The sequence below is a fragment of the Danio rerio genome, chromosome 25, assembly GCF_052040795.2.
Source record: "Danio rerio strain M-AB ecotype USA chromosome 25, GRCz13ab, whole genome shotgun sequence".
Lineage (NCBI taxonomy): Eukaryota > Metazoa > Chordata > Actinopteri > Cypriniformes > Danionidae > Danio > Danio rerio.
The window spans coordinates 39,173,210-39,192,498 of record NC_141045.1 but is presented as its reverse complement, the minus strand read 5'-3'; the positions used below and the strand labels follow the sequence as shown (position 1 = coordinate 39,192,498).

Genomic DNA, 19,289 nt, shown 5'->3' with positions numbered 1-19,289 from the left:
TAATCCGGAAAGCCAATCAGCAGAAAAGGCCAACTGTATTTGCATAAAATGTTAATAAAAGGGTTTATTTAATATAATATTAATGTTCTTCACTTTCCCTCGGCTTGGTCCATTATTTTATAAGGGGTTGCCGCTGTATGATGAATCGCCAATTAAAATCAAGGTAAACTTTTATTTGTCAAATAAAAAGTCACTTCTTATAGAACTGCCCGTGTCCTTAAAAAATAAAATAAGAAGAATCTAAATTATGGAATATAATAAGAAACCATTTTAGATATAAAAATATAAGTTATATTTATAGGAAATAAGAAACAAGTATTTAAGTTATTGCTCTGGACATGTCTTTTATGTCATGAGTGTGCTTCAGGACATATTTTGGCTACACTTGCCTTCTGGAAAAAACATAAACAATATTTCATAGAATTTCTTACGGTAATATTTAGAATGCAGTGTTTCATGTTTAAAATATGGAAATAAAAGCTTTTTAAAAGCATTTGCATTTTATTCACCTGTATTAAGACCCTGATATTTTTGGAACACTTTAATTTCTACAAAACGTGAAGACAATATGCCAAAGTAGCAGAATTTTAGACAAGATAACAAAGAGTTGTAGAAAAACCCTATATATTACAAAATACATAATGCACTGTACTGTAGTATGATTCAAGGCACCATAGTCCTTTCTAAAAACTGATCTTCAACCCACATAAAGAGCAATTTCAGTTCTAATAATCCCTGCTGTAAACACTGAAGCGTGATTTGTAATTCTGTTTTATTGCTGTATTTGAAATGGTCAATACAAACTGCAGCTGTATTATGTCATTTTTCAAGTGAAGGCTGAGATTAGGGGTGGGGTCGGATAATAGCAGCACGTGACGTAATTTGAAAACGCGTAGCTCCTCCTGTTAGGGTTTCAACTAGGTCCTGTAAGCGATTGTAAAATATCACTCGCAGAGCTTACCATATACATGTTAAATCATTATTGAAGTAATCATGTCTGGAAGAGGCAAAGGCGGTAAAGGACTTGGTAAAGGAGGCGCTAAGCGTCATCGTAAAGTTCTCCGTGATAACATCCAGGGAATCACCAAGCCCGCTATCCGCCGTCTCGCTCGTCGTGGCGGTGTTAAGCGTATCTCCGGTCTGATCTACGAGGAGACTCGCGGAGTGTTGAAGGTGTTCCTGGAGAACGTCATCCGTGATGCCGTCACCTACACCGAGCACGCCAAGAGAAAGACCGTGACCGCCATGGATGTCGTGTACGCGCTGAAGAGACAGGGACGCACTCTGTACGGCTTTGGCGGTTAAACATCTGCAGCCCATCCTGAAAACCCAACGGCTCTTTTAAGAGCCACCCACACTTTCATAAAGAGCACATTTCTAATCTTTTATGAGTTTTTAAAATGTTCGTTTTTAAAATGTTTTCTTATTTTCAGAGGTTCCAAATGGTTCAATCCCAAATTTTAGATTTAATTAATTTTTACTGTAAACATGGAGCAGTTATGTAAAATAATTAGATGTAAGGCAAGTATTAAAGTACTGCACTTCAGAGGAGACATGACGTATTATGGGCGCCTTTGATTCTAATAATTTGTATAATTTCAAATACAGATGTATATTAAAGTATGAGATGTTCAATGTAGTTTACTGAGTTTAATAAATGAACAAGTACAAGATCACTAGATTATGAAATATACAGACAGATGACATTCCAAAAGACAGTAAGCTAGGTTTTAATTAAAATTACCTCCTAGCAAATAACTTTAGTCATATATTAGGTATTGAAACCCCCAAATTGCTTACAGAGAATTAAACTATTAAGGTTATGAAATAAAACACCCGTTATAAATGAATTATTTGCTTCTGTTACAGCTATTCTGCTCTGTATTTGTCTGAAATAGTTCTTCATTTCGGGTAATGGAACGATTTCGCATGACTATTATCGTAGAATGACTATTGTAAGATGGTGCAACAACCATAACATTTAACCTAAAGCTGCATGTAAGCTTTTTGCATTATAGCGGGGGAAAAGTCAACAGTAAATGAGATCACTGGGAGTTGATTATTCAAATTTAGAGGCCTGCGATTGGCGGAAAGTTTATCTAGCCGCCTAATTCTGACCAATGAGATCTCCATTCGTTGAGCGAAAGCACCCAATAGAAATACAATGCAGTCACTCGGCTTGGCACGAGCTTTCAATAAATACCCCTTACAGTGAACAGAACCTCACTCGGTTTCGCACTCTGAAATCTTCATCATGCCAGAACCAGCAAAGCCCGCGCCCAAGAAGGGATCTAAGAAAGCGGTCACCAAGACCGCTGGAAAAGGAGGAAAGAAGCGCAAGAGGACCAGGAAGGAAAGCTACGCTATCTACGTCTACAAGGTGTTGAAGCAGGTTCATCCCGACACCGGGATCTCCTCCAAGGCGATGGGCATCATGAACTCGTTCGTCAACGACATCTTCGAGCGCATCGCCGGTGAGGCTTCTCGTCTCGCTCACTACAACAAGCGCTCCACCATCACTTCCAGAGAGATCCAGACCGCCGTGCGTCTGCTGCTGCCCGGTGAGCTGGCCAAACACGCCGTGTCTGAGGGCACCAAGGCTGTGACCAAATACACCAGCTCCAAGTAAAGCGTTGAATCCACTTCAGCTACCCCAAAGGCTCTTTTAAGAGCCACCCATTATATCGACTAAAGAGCTTTTTTTTTTGTGTATTAAGAGTATTTAGTTACACTTTTATCGAGGCAAAGTATACGTCTCTGACTTAAATGAAAAAGTTTTGATTTCAATGTTTTAAAAACGTATTCAGATGCGTGAAATTAACTCAAATTTCTTTAAATGCTTTCAATTTTTACTTCATATGCTGGAAGATGAATATTTAAATGCACGACAGAGTAAACCATTAATCAAACTAAATGTTATAAAACAAGCATATTCCTAGACAGGACTATAACCCTAAAAACTATCATTAATACAAAGAGATATTAGTGTTGTAATCCTATAAATGAAGGACCCAAATGCTATATATATATATATATATATATATAGCATACACCACAGTTTACTGTCGTAAAAATTAAAATTTACAGTTTAAATGTATAAATTATCATTGATAGTTAATTGTTTTTTAAGTTGTCAATTTTACAATATACAATATATGAATACAATATACAAAATGAGAAAGATTTGCCATATTAATCTCACACGGAGAAGGTTACTCACTAAGTTTGCATTAACACGACTTGGACCATATTTGTTGACTTAGTTGCATGTTAATTTTTTTTTTCATATGTTCCTAAAATGTCACTTAGCTAAAAATATAATATTAGAATAATATTTATTTATAATTCTTCATACACACTTTAAAAAATCTAATTAGTATTCCGTTATTAATTTCAAGGTTACCACTTTAAGCCAATTAACAAACTGCCTCAATTTGTCTTACTTAAAAGGTGAATTTCTGACCCATTGAACAGAAAAACAGACCACAGGCCAGGCTTTTAGCTTGAATATTATTTTGCAGGTTTTTAATACTTACAATGAGAACAACAATGGATAATTTCATTCATTCATTTTCTTGTTGGCTTAGTCCCTTTATTAATCCGGAGTCGCCACAGCGGAATGAACCGCCAACTTATTCAGCAAGTTTTTTTTATGCAGCGGATGTCCTTCCAGCCGCAACATCTCTGAGGGATGTGCGCGCACACACACACACACACACACACACACACACACACACACACTACGGTCAATTTAGCCTATACCCAATTCACCTGCAGGCAGGAAGTACATGCAAACTCCACACAGAAACGCCAACTGAGCCGAGGTTCGAACAGCGACCCAGTGACCTTCTTGCTGTGAGGCAACAGCACTACCTACTGCATCACAATGTATTATTATTTCATAAATATTTCTATGAAGTAATGTTTAAACAATCCATACAACATTATTAAACAGTGTCTTATGCACAATGCACAAATCCTTGTCTTGGCTTGCATTACAAACATATATATATATATATATATATATATATATATATATATATATAGTTAATTCATATTATTCAGATATATGTTATTACTTAGTGTCCATAAACTATATTTACTATATCAAACTGTTACGGTATACTTTGTATTTAACATTTTGCATTGTGTCCATTTAAGCATTAAACATCTCTGACACAGTATTATACATCTGGGGGCTGTTCCAGAAAGCAGGTTATGTGACATACCCGGGTAAGTTTGAGAGTAAGTAGGTGGATAACCTCAACTTTGGTTCCAAAATCGGAGGTAACTTCTGGGTATGTTAAGTAGCCATAGCAACTTACTCTCTAAACATAACCTGCTCCGGAGCAGGTTATGTTCAGAGAGTAAGTTGCTGTTTCAGAGTTTGTCTGTTTCAGAGAGTTTTACTGAGCATTGCATGCTCTTTTGGTGGGAATATTTATGGATGTGGACACACAGATACAAGTTTTTTTGTTGTGAGAGGGTTATAAGTGCATAGTTTTTTTCAAAACCAAATTCATAATGTTAATATATTTAACAAACCTTTTTGAAATCAAATGTGACAAACCGCGGGTCTGCGCTTACCATAAAAAACAGGGCATTTTAGACAACTGTACAATGTGGCAGTAGGACCACCTGTACAGTATGCCTGGCACTGAACTGTTTTTTACACTTTTGTACAGTTCCTTGGTCATACATTACTGCGTATCATTACACAGATGATTCAGAGCACGGGAATAGCTTAGTAGACAGTGCGTCGATAAAGAAGAACGGAGCGCACAACGGAGCGAGTTCGAATCTCACTTACAGATCTTGTGTTTTTTCTCTCCTTCCGCACCCTCACATTTTTCTGTATAATATTATAAGTGGCAGCTTTGTCTTTTGTAGGAAAATATATCTATAATTTAAGATGTAGGACGTCGTTCTTATATATATATATATATATATATATATATATATATATATATATATATATATATATATATATATATATATATATATATATATATATATATACACACACACACACACACACACACACACACACACATTCACGCACACACATCTACATTTTTTAATATAATATTTTTTTCAGGGTTTCTAAATGCTATTGTGTGCATTAATTGCAGCCGATTTTAAAGCTCCATCAGTCACTAAAGGACACTGATAATATAAAATTTGTCCAAAGTATAAGTGTGCAGGTACAACTTAATTTTCTATCCTTAATCTTTTGGTGTTTCAACTATTAAACTCATTACTGCTTCCACCTACAAGCTCATATGTGATGACCCCACCTCATCACTATGTTGAGGCTAAATGGCTGATTTTCAGAAAGTAATGATTCAAGTGTATAACACAAATATAATAATAAAAAAACTATAAAGCAAATGTTGCTTAACACAATGTTTATTTTTTTTATATTTGTATTATAAAATAGAATCATAACTGGGCACTACATTGTTACTTGCTGGAGGACAGAAGATACCCTTTTCTGCCTTATACGATGACACCCTACCTGCAGCCTGACCCAGAGGAAATCTCAGTGACCCAAGCAGACAAAACAGATGGAAGAGTGCTAAAAAATATATAATTCGTCAAAAAACTATGTTTAATCAAATAGTTTGGTCTGTTCATTTCTTCATTTCCTAAAATAAAATGAATGATTTTGTACACTGCTTTATACACGCACCTTTCAACGTGTAACATATTTTTCATATACATTTCTCACCTTAAGGTGATGCTCATGTGACTTTATCTTTGAAGATGGACCTTATACAGCTACTTTAGAATTTAAATATGTAGATAAAAGATTTTGTGATCCAAGAGTAATATTCAAATATGGAAAAGTGCAGAAAATTCTTACACTGCTTGTTAGTTGAGGCAGAAGGAACTTCGTTTGCATGCAAAATAAAAAGTACCTAAAGCTATCTGACAACAATCACTTACAACAGTGACAGAGTGTGTGGTTTAAGTCAAAAACTCAACCACTGAAAAGCCTTTATTATAGGACACAGCAGTTAGACAGGCCTCTTTCTATTAGCTGCATGTCAGAAAGAATATTCTAGAGTGTTAAAGAGCTCCAGTAATTAAATATTACCTTTTATGATAATGTTTCTGTGTTTAATGACTTTGGACAGAGTTCTAGCTCCAGAAAGATTACAATTTCTATAAGCCTTATTAGTCAATACACATATTGTGGCCTTAAGAAATTAATGGCAAGAAAAATAAATGCATGAATGGTTACACAACATACTCAAAAAGGATGTTAAAGAGTCGTTTAATTTATCATTACAATAAAATGGAGGGTGACATGTGTAATTTAATGACCTAATAAACTTTATTATTATTTAGTTTTTCTTTTCTTATCTATGTCTTATTCTATATTTCTTTCCTTCTTTGAAGCAGATGTGTAATCTCTGTGTTTAAAACCTCCAGCTCTGCCTCTGTAAAGTGCGTTGCCCTTTTTTTCTCACCGTGACTTTCTATGGTGACTCGTGAATTCGGCGATCTACTGAAAATGCCTTCAGGTGTGTGCAGTACAGTGTGCATTAACCCGCGGTTATCTTCAGGAGGTTGATTTAACTAACCCTTACCACCTGTTTTGGAACCAACATACTCGCGGTAAGCAGGTTTTGGGTAAATCAACCGAGAGTTTAGGGTTTAGCAGATGGTAAGTTAACCCAGCTTTCTGGAATACCCCCCTGTTCTGCAGCTCTGAGCAATCCAAATGTAAACAAATCCGTTACAGCCATTAAGTGTAACTGTCATCTTTGATTAATAGTGAATTTATACAGCTGGAATTGTTAATAATACTCTTTTTCAACAATTTTAATACAAGAATATATTTTTTACATTAAATTCAAGCGAGATTGAGCTCTTTTTCTAAACTTTGCAGTTACCAAATGACACAGTTAACGTTACCAAATAGCAGCTGTTTCGATCCAGTGTAAGCCAACAAATACAATCTTCGCCACAAAGTACCCTTTAAACTGCACAATACCTCAGTAAACATGTTAAGACACTTGAATAACATGTTATTATGGCATTTCAATGGCATTATGACAGGACTGACTCACCAAAAGGATGAAAATATGAGACGGTCATAGTTTTGTTGCTCTTCATAGTCGAGTCGCTCTCGTAATGACAGTTCAGCGGCTTATGGTTCCCCTGGTAACCCCAGACAACAAACCCCACTCACATTCTCCACTCAAAGTAATTCAAATAAATGCAACACTAAATGTACATTAGGATTCCTCATTGTTACCTCCTAGGACGTATTTGTTTCTGTTTTGTATTTTCTTTCTTTCCCTGCTACACCCTAATAGATGATGAACGTCACCTGCAGCCACTTATGAACCACTCAGTGATTGGAGGACGAGTAAAGTCGTGGGCATTTAAGCAGCATGTCTCCAATAGAGCAGTGTGTTAAACTGGGGTGGCATATGGAATACCAGAATTAGGAATTAGTGTGCAGAAAAGACTAACTAATAAATTATCTGTATTTACAGCAGAAATTGTGGGTGTATGGCTGGCCCTTCAGTGGATTGAAGAATGCAGACCTAATAAAGTAATAATATGCACAGATTCCAGAGCTGTTCTAAAAAGTTTAAAAACATTTCAATCGCAATCAAGACAAGACCTAGTATATGAAGTACTTGAATGTTACACACGAATTTGTCATATTGGGATACAGGTAATATTTACATGGGTTCCATCACATTGAAGGAAACGAGATGGTGGATAATCTAGCAAAGCAAGCCAGTAGTAGGACAGAAGTAGAAATATACATTAAAATAAGTAAAGCAGAAGCTAAAATAATGATTTGGAGGAAAATCTTGGAGAATTGGCAGAAAAGTTGGGATGAAGAGAAGAAAGGAAGACATTTATATAGTATTCAACAGAAGGTTGGAGAAAGGAGGGCTATTGAAAGAAATCGAAAAGAAGAAATTATTATTGGACATTGTAGATTAAATAAATACTTGCCTGTGATGGGTAAACACGTATCTGGAAGATGTGAATATTGTAATAATATTGAATCTGTGGAACATGTGGTGCTTGTGTAACCGGTTCTGCGTTGTGTTTTCTTTGTTTTATTATGGAATAACCAATCGGAGATCTGCAGTTGTGACGGCTCTTTACTCACTGAGAATAAATCAAAAAGCACAGCTTTTACAGTGTGTCTTCGCCCTTACAGCTTTTCTCTCCCATGCATAGTCAGTGCAGAAAGGGGGAGAGATGGAGAGAAAGATAGAATAAAACTCCAAACAATATTAACAAAGTGACAAAACATACCTGAGAATAAATCAAAAAGCACAGCTTTTACAGTGTGTCTTCGCCCTTACAGCTTTTCTGTTAAAAAATAAAGTGCAATGCATTTTAGCATTCACATGCTTCAGTTAGGCTAAAGTTAATCAAAACCTCAATTTAAGTGATAACACAAAAATAATGAAATATATGTGAAAAATAAAGGTATAAATATTATTTAAACATGAAAACTAGCTTTAAAAGTTATTTATAAAGTAAAGATGATTAAAGATTAATTGGAGCTTAGCAGACACCCACCTCTCCCATGCATAGTCAGTGCAGAAAGGGAAGAGGCGGGGCGCAAAACAGGAAATTAAACAGCGTGAGCTCCCTTAGAAATTTAAAGGAGAAGACACACACTAACAAACACCTCAGGTATACTTACTAACACATTAGATAAAACACATATTTTGTGTAATTCTATACTTAAAGCGAATAATAATTTTCATACCTGTTGCACTTGAGTGTAAAAAAATATAACAGAGAAAGAATAATGTCAAAAGAAAAATTAAGGAAAATGGGGTTGCAATGGTGCACACTAAAGGATATATTAGGAAAAAACATCAAGAGACATTTAGTCACAATTATTATATTTCTTAAAGGTCACTGGTTTAGTAAATAGGATATATAGTTTAATATGGATATTTAAGGTAAGAAAAGAGTAAAAAGAGGAAATGGAGGAGAGGGCAATAATTTGATCATTTCTTCTTGCGGCCCATCAGAGTTCACATACCTGCATAAAAGCGCATTGAATATGGGTCACATCACAGGCACTTGAGTATGCTGGGACTGAATTAATGTCCTTGGTTTGCTGATCGTTGATGTTACCTGCCATTTTAATAGCCCTTTCCTTCACTGTCTTAGCGGAGAGAGGTATGTCTTTAATTTTTTGTATTATCTTGCTTTTGTTTTTGAAGTCTGCAAATAGGTGTTCTAGTATGTTGATGAATGACTCCTTCATGTAGACACCATCTGTGAACGGTTTTCCGTGCTTTATTATCTCCCGGTTTGTTTACAACAGCCACCTGCCTGGCATCCCGTCCTGATAGAAACCTGTCGCAGGCTATGACGCAAATCTTCGTTGACAGAAATGTTGAAATTAAATAATAATTCTACACACTTTTACAGCATTTGAAAACGTTAAAAATGTTTGTCCTCCTATAGAAATCATATTAAAGCAAAAATATATACTAACCTTCCCCATCTTTTTGAACATTTTTGAAAAAGCTCCAGGGAGCCACAAGGGCAGCGGGTTGCTGACCCCTGCTTTAAGCATTATTTGTTGATTAGGAGCTTTAAATTGTTTAAGTTCTGTTGATGCTGTTGACCATCTCATACAGCTGTCTCAACCTTTTTAATTGTATGTTAATTTATGTTTTCAATACTACTTTGTTAACCACTCTTCACTCTTTGTCAATTAGGGAATGGGTTAGTAGAGAGGGGGTGCCATTTTTCTTTTTGCAGCTGTTTTCTTCTGTTTACGTTAGTAAGGGAGTGAGTATTTTTTATGTATTTTTCATTTCTTTCTTTTATAGATTATTTAGTTCTTCCCTTTCTCTGTTAGAGAACTTGTGTTTGTTGTTTTGGCTTGAACCCCCTCTTGAAGGTTTTTTTTTTTTACCCTCCCTCAATCCTTCCATAAATCTTTTGATAATCTTTATTCAGGTTGCATAGTTGTTTTGTTTAGTCCTTTGAAAGGTTACTCATGGGACCTCATTGCTAATACACACACACTCACACACACACACACAAAACTCCACTAACATTCTTTTGTGTATACCTGTGTCTCCTTAGACCAGGGGTGTCAAACTCAATTCCTGGAGGGCCGAAGCCCTGCACAGTTAAGTTCCAACTCTGCTCCAACACACTTACCTGAAGGTTTCAAACAAGCCTGAAGGACTCAATTAGTTTGATTAGGTGTTTTCAATTAGGGTTGGAACTAAACTGTGCAGAGCTGCGGCCCTTTTGGAACTGAGTTTGACACCTGTGCCTTAGACAGAGTTGAGAGGAAGTAACACTCATGTGTGTGTGTATGTATACACAGACCCTTTTTCAATGAAAAAATGTCTTTGAAAATTGTAAACAAGTTGATTTTTACATAATCTTAATCTCTAGGCTATTAAATCCAGTTCAGGGACGGAACACTATGTTTGAGTCCAGTACATCTCGTCAACACTGACATGCATCTATTTTTATCTGCACCCGTTTGCCATTGCTCTGGTCACCTGAGCGTTTATGTTGTGGAATAAATTTAAAACTAAACTCTCTGAGAAGAAGAGTTGGAGAAGACTATAGAAAACATATAAGTCTTTAAAGCCTTGTCGCCCCTGTCAGCCTCTGTGCTCCAGGACACAGTTGAGGCAGGCATCTGTTCACCTTCGTTCTCACATCTGTAAAACAAGTAGAACAGCATCAGCACGCTGACATCTCAACACAACATGCACAACTCGTTTCTAATACCAATATATTATGCTAAAACTATTTTAAATTGTTTAATCCACAGCACTGACAAATGGAAAGATGCCTGTAAGGTTCTGTTTAAGGTGCACAAGAAGGCCCCACATTGCTAGAAAGCAAAAGAATAACAAAACATTTTGAGCTCAGTTCATCAAAGGTGTAAAAGTAGTGCATGTGTAACCCACCTATGAAATTGATTTAACTGAAAAGGGGAAAATTATCTACTGTGTTTGAGCTTTCCAAATTATATATGAAATTACAACACAATTTACTTGAAATCTCGGGTTCGGGATATCTCAACTTAACGACACAATATATTTATGAATGGTATGGCCAAATTTTTCGTATTACTCATACTATAATCACCAACTGCTCAAATAAAAATAAATACCCATACACAAGAAAATACTTTTTTCTTGTAAACTGCTTTTCAGCCCTTATGAAAAAAAATACTCAGGTATTCAAAACAAACAAAATTATATAAATAAAATACAATATGTTCACAGCATTTCAGCCAATTAAAAAAATTTAATAATAATAAAACTATACAGAAGTAGGAAAATACAGTTTCAACTGTCTAAACGTCCCAATTTCTATATATGTATGAAAACTTCAAAGTCCTGAATGTAATGTAAAACGTAGTTCAATGAATGTGAATCAGTGTATGTGTACCTACGAAAATCCTCGACGATTGAGTGTTGACATGCGTCCATCCAAACTGGCAGAAATCCTCACGGAGTGAATGGAACGAGCCGCTCCCCTTGCCTGCACGAGTCCAATGCGGCCGCGGCGCGATGGAACAGTCCAGTGTCAGTTAGCTAATGCAGCAAAACAATTTGGGGCATTAATTTTATGCAGAATTGGCAGGATGGATTAAATTAGAAGACAGCCAAAACGTGTCTCTCCTGTCTTCACCACAAGCTGGCGTGCAAGTGACGTCAGTCACCCTTGACCTCAATTCCGGTTTTTAGAAAATAACTTCTAAATGTAAATTTATACATCTATAATTTTTTTTACATGGCCAAATGTTGTGCATTAGGTAAGGTAAGAAAATAAAACATAAATACATATATTCTGACAAATAAAAAAAACATTAAGAAACTCTTAATTACATGTCAAAATAAAACAATACTTAAAAATTTGAGTGGGTTACACATGCATTAAGACAAGGCTTGATATGTCTGCCGATTGCAGTGTGAATGAGCAATAAGAAACATTTACTGCTATTCGTAGATTAATTGAGACCTTTGTCTTGAGGAAATCAATGTATTTTTTTTACACAAACATTAACTATAGTTGTATTCTAGTACTCTGTAGTTTTGGAGCATCAATAATCTTTGTATAAGAAATTTTGCTGTTTACAAATATTATGGTAAGTGATGTTAAAGCATGGGTTTGTTAAAGCATTGCAAAAGTATGTCAAAAAGAGACTGATAAATGCTTCTTAAAGTCATTATTATGTTACATTTTAGTCCCTTTTCTAGGGGTACGGAGACAAAAGTAACAAAAGAAAATTAATTAGGATAAAAAAAAATTAAAAAAATAAATAAATATATATATCAAAGTTTAATTGGATCGAATTAATAATAAATTAATATTTAATAATGTGCGCGGAGAATCTCCTTTTTCTCTATACGTTCACTTTAGATATAATAATAACAAAAAAACTCTGAAAAGAGATTTCAAAAGAAAAATATTATCTTTTATTCACTGTTTCACAAAATTCGATATTTTCTTTTACATTTCCTGACAGGGTAAACAAAAACCAAGAGATACTTAAATGAAAATTATCCTAACCAAAATCATTATGAGAGGGTAAGGCCAAAATAACCAACAAAACAAAAGCTTACTAAATTGACAAAAAGTTCTAGATTTCCTAATATATATATATATATATATATATATAAATAAAGAAAACTCAAAATCAATGACAATGCTCTTACCCCACAACCTGGCTAAATCCAGAAACAGGAGGAAACTTAAGGGATAAACCCAAAATAAATCAGCACTTGTCTCTCTACACGGCTTACTTTTCACATAAAGTTACACGTCACACTTATTCACACTATAATCTCACAAGATTCACAAGCTCACAGTTCTAAATATCGAACAAAATCTCTTTCACTGGGTTAGGGGAAAACAGGGACTCTCTCCGTGCTATGCCGCTCTGCCTCTTTATAAAGCCTGGAGGCTCAATCAACAGCAACCGATCTGATTTGCTCTGATTGAAAACAGGTGCGGCTGGTTTCGAACGCTGCTCAATGAGAGAGAGAGAGAGAGAGAGAGAGAGAGAGAGAGAGAGAGAGAGAGAGAGAGAGAGAGAGCAATTAATAAAACAAAAGGGGAGAGCAATAAGCTGCCACTCACACCAACAACTTATTACCTAAATAAATCATAGGATGTAACAATTAGTAAAAGTGAAGGGGACACTACACTGTCAGTGGGCGCTGTCTTTCGGATGAGATGTTAAACCGAGGTCCTGACTCTCTGTGCTCATTAAAAATCCCATGACACTTCTCGTGAAAGAGCAGGGGTGTAATCCCGGTGTCCTGGCAAAAGTCCCTCTATCGGCCCTTACGATCATGGCCTCCTAATCATCCCCTTCCACCAAATTGGCTCTATCACTGTCTCTCCTCTCCACCAATACCTGGTGTGTGGTGAGCGCACTGGCGCCGTTGTCCTGTGGCTGCCGTCGCATTATCCAAGTGGATGCTGCACACTGGTGGTGGTGTGGAGAGACCCCCCCCCCAAAAAAAATTGTAAAGCGCTTTGGGTTTATGGCCATACACATATTGCGCCAAATAAATACACATTACATTATTAAAACAATATGTTATTTAAACCGTTTAGAAGGTTAAAGACAGATTACTTTATTGTGTACACGCTATGAGGCTCTCTGCGAGACCAGCTTTAACAAATAAATTAAAAAATCCTGTTAGACTGAAAAAAAGATCAAACTAACCTGGTCATATGATTAAAACCCTAATCTAGAAGAAATTACACTTTTCTGATACACTGAGGTGGCTCTGAAAAGAGCCTTTGTGTTTAAATCAGATGACTATAGAGAACTTAAGCACGCTCTCCGCGGATGCGGCGGGCCAGCTGGATGTCTTTGGGCATGATGGTGACCCTCTTGGCGTGGATGGCGCACAGGTTGGTGTCCTCGAACAGACCGACCAGATAAGCCTCGCTGGACTCCTGAAGAGCCATGACGGCGGAGCTCTGGAAGCGCAGATCCGTCTTGAAGTCCTGAGCGATTTCTCGGACCAGACGCTGGAAGGGCAGTTTGCGGATCAACAGCTCAGTGGATTTCTGGTAGCGACGGATCTCTCTCAGAGCCACGGTACCGGGCCTGTAACGGTGAGGCTTCTTGACGCCGCCGGTAGCCGGAGCACTTTTACGAGCGGCTTTAGTGGCGAGCTGCTTCCTCGGGGCTTTGCCTCCGGTAGATTTGCGGGCGGTCTGCTTGGTTCTTGCCATCTTCTCTAATATGTTGCAACAAAAACGTGTAGCTATTTAAACTGTGCTAGGGCGTTACGTTCACTGGGGGGTGTCATTGAAGTAATTTGATTGGCTGCTCTGTAGTAACGGAAACTGTGGTGGCCATCATCACCAAACAAACCCGTGTTTTATCATGAGCACGGCCAGGTTTGTTTGCTAACAAAAAAAGTACCCGCTCCAGATTTTGATTGACAGCCATACGGCCTGATTATTGATTATTTTCAACAGTAAGATATGCAAGTTGTATTTGTAAGGCAAGTCGCTACTCCTTGAAGAAATGATAAACATGGACAAAAGTACACTGTAAAAAAAAAACTTTTTTTGATGCAAGATAAGCATTATTATTTGTTTAATTAATATTCGACTAACACGATTACAAATCTGTTAGTGGGTCTAGCAAACAACAGGTTACCTTTAATATTTTTACTGGAATAGTGAAAACAACCTTTACATTTGACAAACTAAAAATAACACTGATGTTGTATTGGTGTAAACCAGTCAGGGAAGTTTATTTAACGTTACATTTGTTTCACTTTTAGCATTAGATTTTAATTTGATTTCTGAGGCTGATTAGTTTAATGCAACTTTAAAGACCTTTTAATAAACACCAGGAGCTACTAATATATTAATGGCTGAGAATGCTATGACTAAAATAAGATAGCTCCCTCAAAGAGAAAGTAGGTGGCTCTGAAAAGAGCCTTTGGGTTCAAGAGTAAATGAAACCAAGTGTTTATTTGCCTTTGGCGGCCTTCTCGGTTTTCTTGGGCAGCAGCACGGCCTGGATGTTGGGCAGCACACCGCCCTGAGCGATGGTCACTCCACCCAGAAGCTTGTTCAGCTCCTCGTCGTTGCGCACCGCCAGCTGTAGGTGACGGGGGATGATACGGGTCTTCTTGTTGTCCCGAGCGGCGTTTCCGGCCAACTCCAGGATCTCAGCGGTCAGATACTCGAGCACAGCGGCCAAGTAAACCGGGGCACCGGCACCCACACGCTGAGCATAGTTACCCTTGCGGAGCAGCCTGTGGACACGGCCGACGGGAAACTGCAGTCCAGCCCTGGAAGAACGTGACTTGGCCTTAGCTCTGGCCTTGCCGCCGGTTTTGCCTCTTCCGCTCATCTTGATCTTGTCCTTGACACAAAACGAAATATTACCAACACCAGCAGATCAGCTCACATTTAAAGGAGTGTGATCGCCGTCTATTGGCCAGAGTCCGTTACAATTTTAAACCAATCACCGCACTTCCCTCCAAATTCCAAGCCACCCCCTCATTCTCTTTGTTCAAAGTTGGAATCATATTGACAGAATCCTTGGCCTAACTTTCTGAAAATGTGTTTAGGATATCAGGATTTAACAAAAAGTTGATTCTAATTTAGGAAAACTACTAAATGAGATTTATTAAGAGTAGTGGAACATAAAATAGAACATACATATATAGAAAATAAGCACATTAACATAGAAACCATGGACTGTAAATGACGAGCAAATCATTAATTTGATATGAACTAGCATTTCAAATAAAATGCTCAACATTTATTGGAATATTTAGTCATGGTTGGAAACCTGAATAAAAGTTTAAAGGTCAAATCTAATTTCATTATAATGTCCACAATTCATGTTCCGGTTAATATTTTACCAATAAATTAAATTATCTACTAATGCAGATTATAAAAATTGATCATGTAAACGTGACTGTGTCTTAAATCTCCAATTTCAATCATATGCCTTAAACTTGAATAGCTAAATCAACACCATTTGTCCATAAACTTATGTACATATCACAATTTATACAAAATAATTGAAATATCATGTATATAAATAAAATTTTATTTATACACTTTCAGTCTGTATTCATTCTAATGCCATTGTAGCGCTAGAATAATCACATAATAAAATCTTGGTTTAATTAAACAAAATCCAATTAACCACTTTTCTGATTTATATTAAGTACTAAAAATATATCAGATATTGTAGGCACAGGAAACTCTTAAAATGACAGAATGGGTGGCTCTTAAAAGAGCCTTTGTGGTAGCTGAAGTGGATTCAACGCTTTACTTGGAGCTGGTGTACTTGGTCACAGCCTTGGTGCCCTCAGACACGGCGTGTTTGGCCAGCTCACCGGGCAGCAGCAGACGCACGGCGGTCTGGATCTCTCTGGAAGTGATGGTGGAGCGCTTGTTGTAGTGAGCGAGACGTGAAGCCTCACCGGCGATGCGCTCGAAGATGTCGTTGACGAACGAGTTCATGATGCCCATCGCCTTGGAGGAGATCCCGGTGTCTGGATGAACCTGCTTCAACACCTTGTAGACGTAGATAGCGTAGCTTTCCTTCCTGGTCCTCTTGCGCTTCTTTCCTCCTTTTCCTGCGGTCTTGGTGACCGCTTTCTTAGATCCCTTCTTGGGCGCGGGCTTTGCTGGCTCAGGCATGATGAAGATTTCAGAGTGCGAAACCGAGTGAGGTTCTGTTCACTGTAAGGGGTATTTATTGAAAGCTCGTGCCAAGCCGAGTGACTGCATTGTATTTCTATTGGGTGCTTTCGCTCAACGAATGAAGATCTCATTGGTCAGAATTAGGCGGCTAGATAAACTTTCCGCCAATCGCAGGCCTCTAAATTTGAATAATCAACTCCCAGTGATCTCCTTTACTGTTGACTTTTCCCCCGCTATAATGCAAAAAGCTTACATGCAGCTTTAGGTTAAATGTTATGGTTGTTGCACCATCTTACAATAGTCATTCTACGATAATAGTCATGCGAAATCGTTCCATTACCCGAGATGAAGAACTATTTCAGACAAATACAGAGCAGAATAGCTGTAACAGAAGCAAATTATTCATTTATAACGGGTGTTTTATTTCATACCCTTAAAAGTTTAATTATCTGTAAGCAATTTGGGGGTTTCATTACCTAATATATGTCTAAAGTTATTTGCTAGGAGGTAATTTTAATTAAAACCTAGCTTACTGTCTTTTGGAATGTCATCTGTCTGTATATTTCATAATCTAGTGATCTTGTACTTGTTCATTTATTAAACTCAGTAAACTACATTGAACATCTCATCCATTAATATACATCTGTATTTGAAATTATACAAATTATTAGAATCAAAGGCGCCCATAATACGTCATGTCTCCTCTGAAGTGCAGTACTTTAATACTTGCCTTACATCTAATTATTTTACATAACTGCTCCATGTTTACAGTAAAAATTAATTAAATCTAAAATTTGGGATTGAACCATTTGGAACCTCTGAAAATAAGAAGACATTTTAAAATCTAACATAATTTTAAATACTCATAAAATATTGGAAATGTGCTCTTTATGAAAGTGTGGGTGGCTCTTAAAAGAGCCGTTGGGTTTTCAGGATGGGCTGCAGATGTTTAACCGCCAAAGCCGTACAGAGTGCGTCCCTGTCTCTTCAGCGCGTACACAACATCCATGGCGGTCACGGTCTTCCTCTTGGCGTGCTCGGTGTAGGTGACGGCATCACGGATGACGTTCTCCAGGAACACCTTCAACACTCCGCGAGTCTCCTCGTAGATCAGACCAGAGATACGCTTCACACCGCCACGACGAGCGAGACGGCGGATAGCGGGTTTGGTGATTCCCTGGATGTTATCACGGAGAACTTTACGGTGACGCTTAGCGCCTCCTTTTCCGAGTCCTTTACCACCTTTGCCTCTACCAGACATGATAACAACAATTAGAATTTAAAAAGTGAATGGTAACTCTGCGAGTGATATTTTACAATCGCTTACAGGACCTAGTTGAAACCTGAAAAGGAGGAGCTACGCGTTTTCAAAATACGTTACGTGCTACCATTATCCGACCCCGCCCCTAAAGATAACCTTAACTGGAAAAATGACAGAATCTGTACAGCAGCAGCAGTTTATTGACCATTTCAAATACAGCAATAAATCAGAATTACAAATCACGCTTCAGTGTTTACAGCAGGGATTATTAGAATTGTAATTGCACTTCAAGTGGGTGGAAGATTAGTTTATAGAAAGGACTGTGGTGTATTGAATCATACTATAGTACAGTGCATTATGTATTTTGTGATATATAGTGTTTTTGTACAACTCTTTGTTATCTTGTCTAAAATTCTGCAACTTTGGCATATTGTCTCAAATTTTATAACAAAAGAAGACTGGGGACAAAAGAACACTTAGCATTTTGTAGAAATTATAGTGTTCCAAAAAATCAGGGCCTTAATACAGGTGAATATAATGCAAATGCTTTTAAAAAGCTTTTATTTCCATATTTCAAACATGAAACACTGCATTCTAAATATTACCGTCAGAAATTCTATGAATTATTGTTTATGTTTTTTCCAGACAGCAAGTGTAGCCAAAAATGTGTCCTGAAGCACACTCATGACATAAAAGACATGTCCAGAGCAATAACTTAAATACATGTTATATTTGTAATATTTGCAAATACAGTCGGCCTTTTCTGCTGATTGGCTTTCCGGATTATTTGTCATGTCCCCCATTATGAAAGGAGACAAACAATTCTCAAATAATTTGTTTCAAAGGGGATAGAAAATTACTGATTTGATTGAAATATACTTTCATTGTTTGATCTCAACATTTAAATAGATTAGTCCTTACTTTTTCCTTCTGAAGGAGTTGAATAGATCATTTGTTTGGTGAATAATTTACTGTATCTGGCATAAATCGTATACAGAGCTTACATATGTATTTACATGTGATGTTGATATGTGAAATAATAATATAGAGGCACAGTATAATCAGATATAATAACAATATAAACAGCTCTGTATTGGAGATTTATTGATTCACATGTTTGATGTGATGTGAACAGCTGTCACTACATGCACATTTTTGTTTTAACGAATAATTATTTTGAGTTATTCAAAATAGAGACTTTCTCTGCATTAAGTTAGCTGGCAGTAGATTATTTATTGTACCATTTTGATAAGAAGTCTGTGCGAACAAGTTCCAACTTTAAGTTCAATGTATATTGTTCTTTGTGTATGTGTGTTTGTTTTTCATCAATTAATTT

The 19,289-nt window shown here is 37.0% G+C and overlaps 5 protein-coding genes and 1 long non-coding RNA gene across 6 annotated transcripts in view; 3 read left to right on the top strand and 3 right to left on the bottom strand.

Moving 5' to 3' along the window:
• snx20 (sorting nexin 20) overlaps nucleotides 1-19,289 on the top strand; it is a 677,202-nt gene that overhangs the window by 93,862 nt on the left and 564,051 nt on the right. The window lies entirely within an intron of this gene.
• Nucleotides 994-1,305, top strand: LOC141381031 (histone H4). The gene has a single exon (XM_087312759.1). It carries the CDS (start codon nucleotides 994-996, stop codon nucleotides 1,303-1,305), a length of 312 nt encoding a protein of 103 aa, XP_087168885.1.
• si:ch211-113a14.29 lies at nucleotides 2,226-3,089 on the top strand. The gene has a single exon (XM_087312717.1). The coding sequence runs from the start codon at nucleotides 2,255-2,257 to the stop codon at nucleotides 2,627-2,629; it is 375 nt and encodes a 124-aa protein (XP_087168843.1). The 5' UTR covers nucleotides 2,226-2,254; the 3' UTR covers nucleotides 2,630-3,089.
• LOC141381033 (uncharacterized) lies at nucleotides 8,121-12,915 on the bottom strand. The gene is made up of 3 exons (XR_015526869.1): nucleotides 12,708-12,915; nucleotides 11,437-11,582; nucleotides 8,121-10,697 (listed from the first exon to the last, which is right to left on the bottom strand). It is a non-coding gene; the product is annotated as an uncharacterized LOC141381033 (long non-coding RNA).
• Nucleotides 14,799-15,414, bottom strand: hist1h2a3 (histone cluster 1 H2A family member 3). The gene is given in 1 exon segment (NM_001103164.1): nucleotides 14,799-15,414. A coding segment is annotated over 1 exon segment (387 nt). The 5' UTR covers nucleotides 15,383-15,414; the 3' UTR covers nucleotides 14,799-14,995.
• Nucleotides 17,210-17,980, bottom strand: LOC141381032 (histone H4). The gene has a single exon (XM_087312724.1). The coding sequence runs from the start codon at nucleotides 17,951-17,953 to the stop codon at nucleotides 17,642-17,644; it is 312 nt and encodes a 103-aa protein (XP_087168850.1). The 5' UTR covers nucleotides 17,954-17,980; the 3' UTR covers nucleotides 17,210-17,641.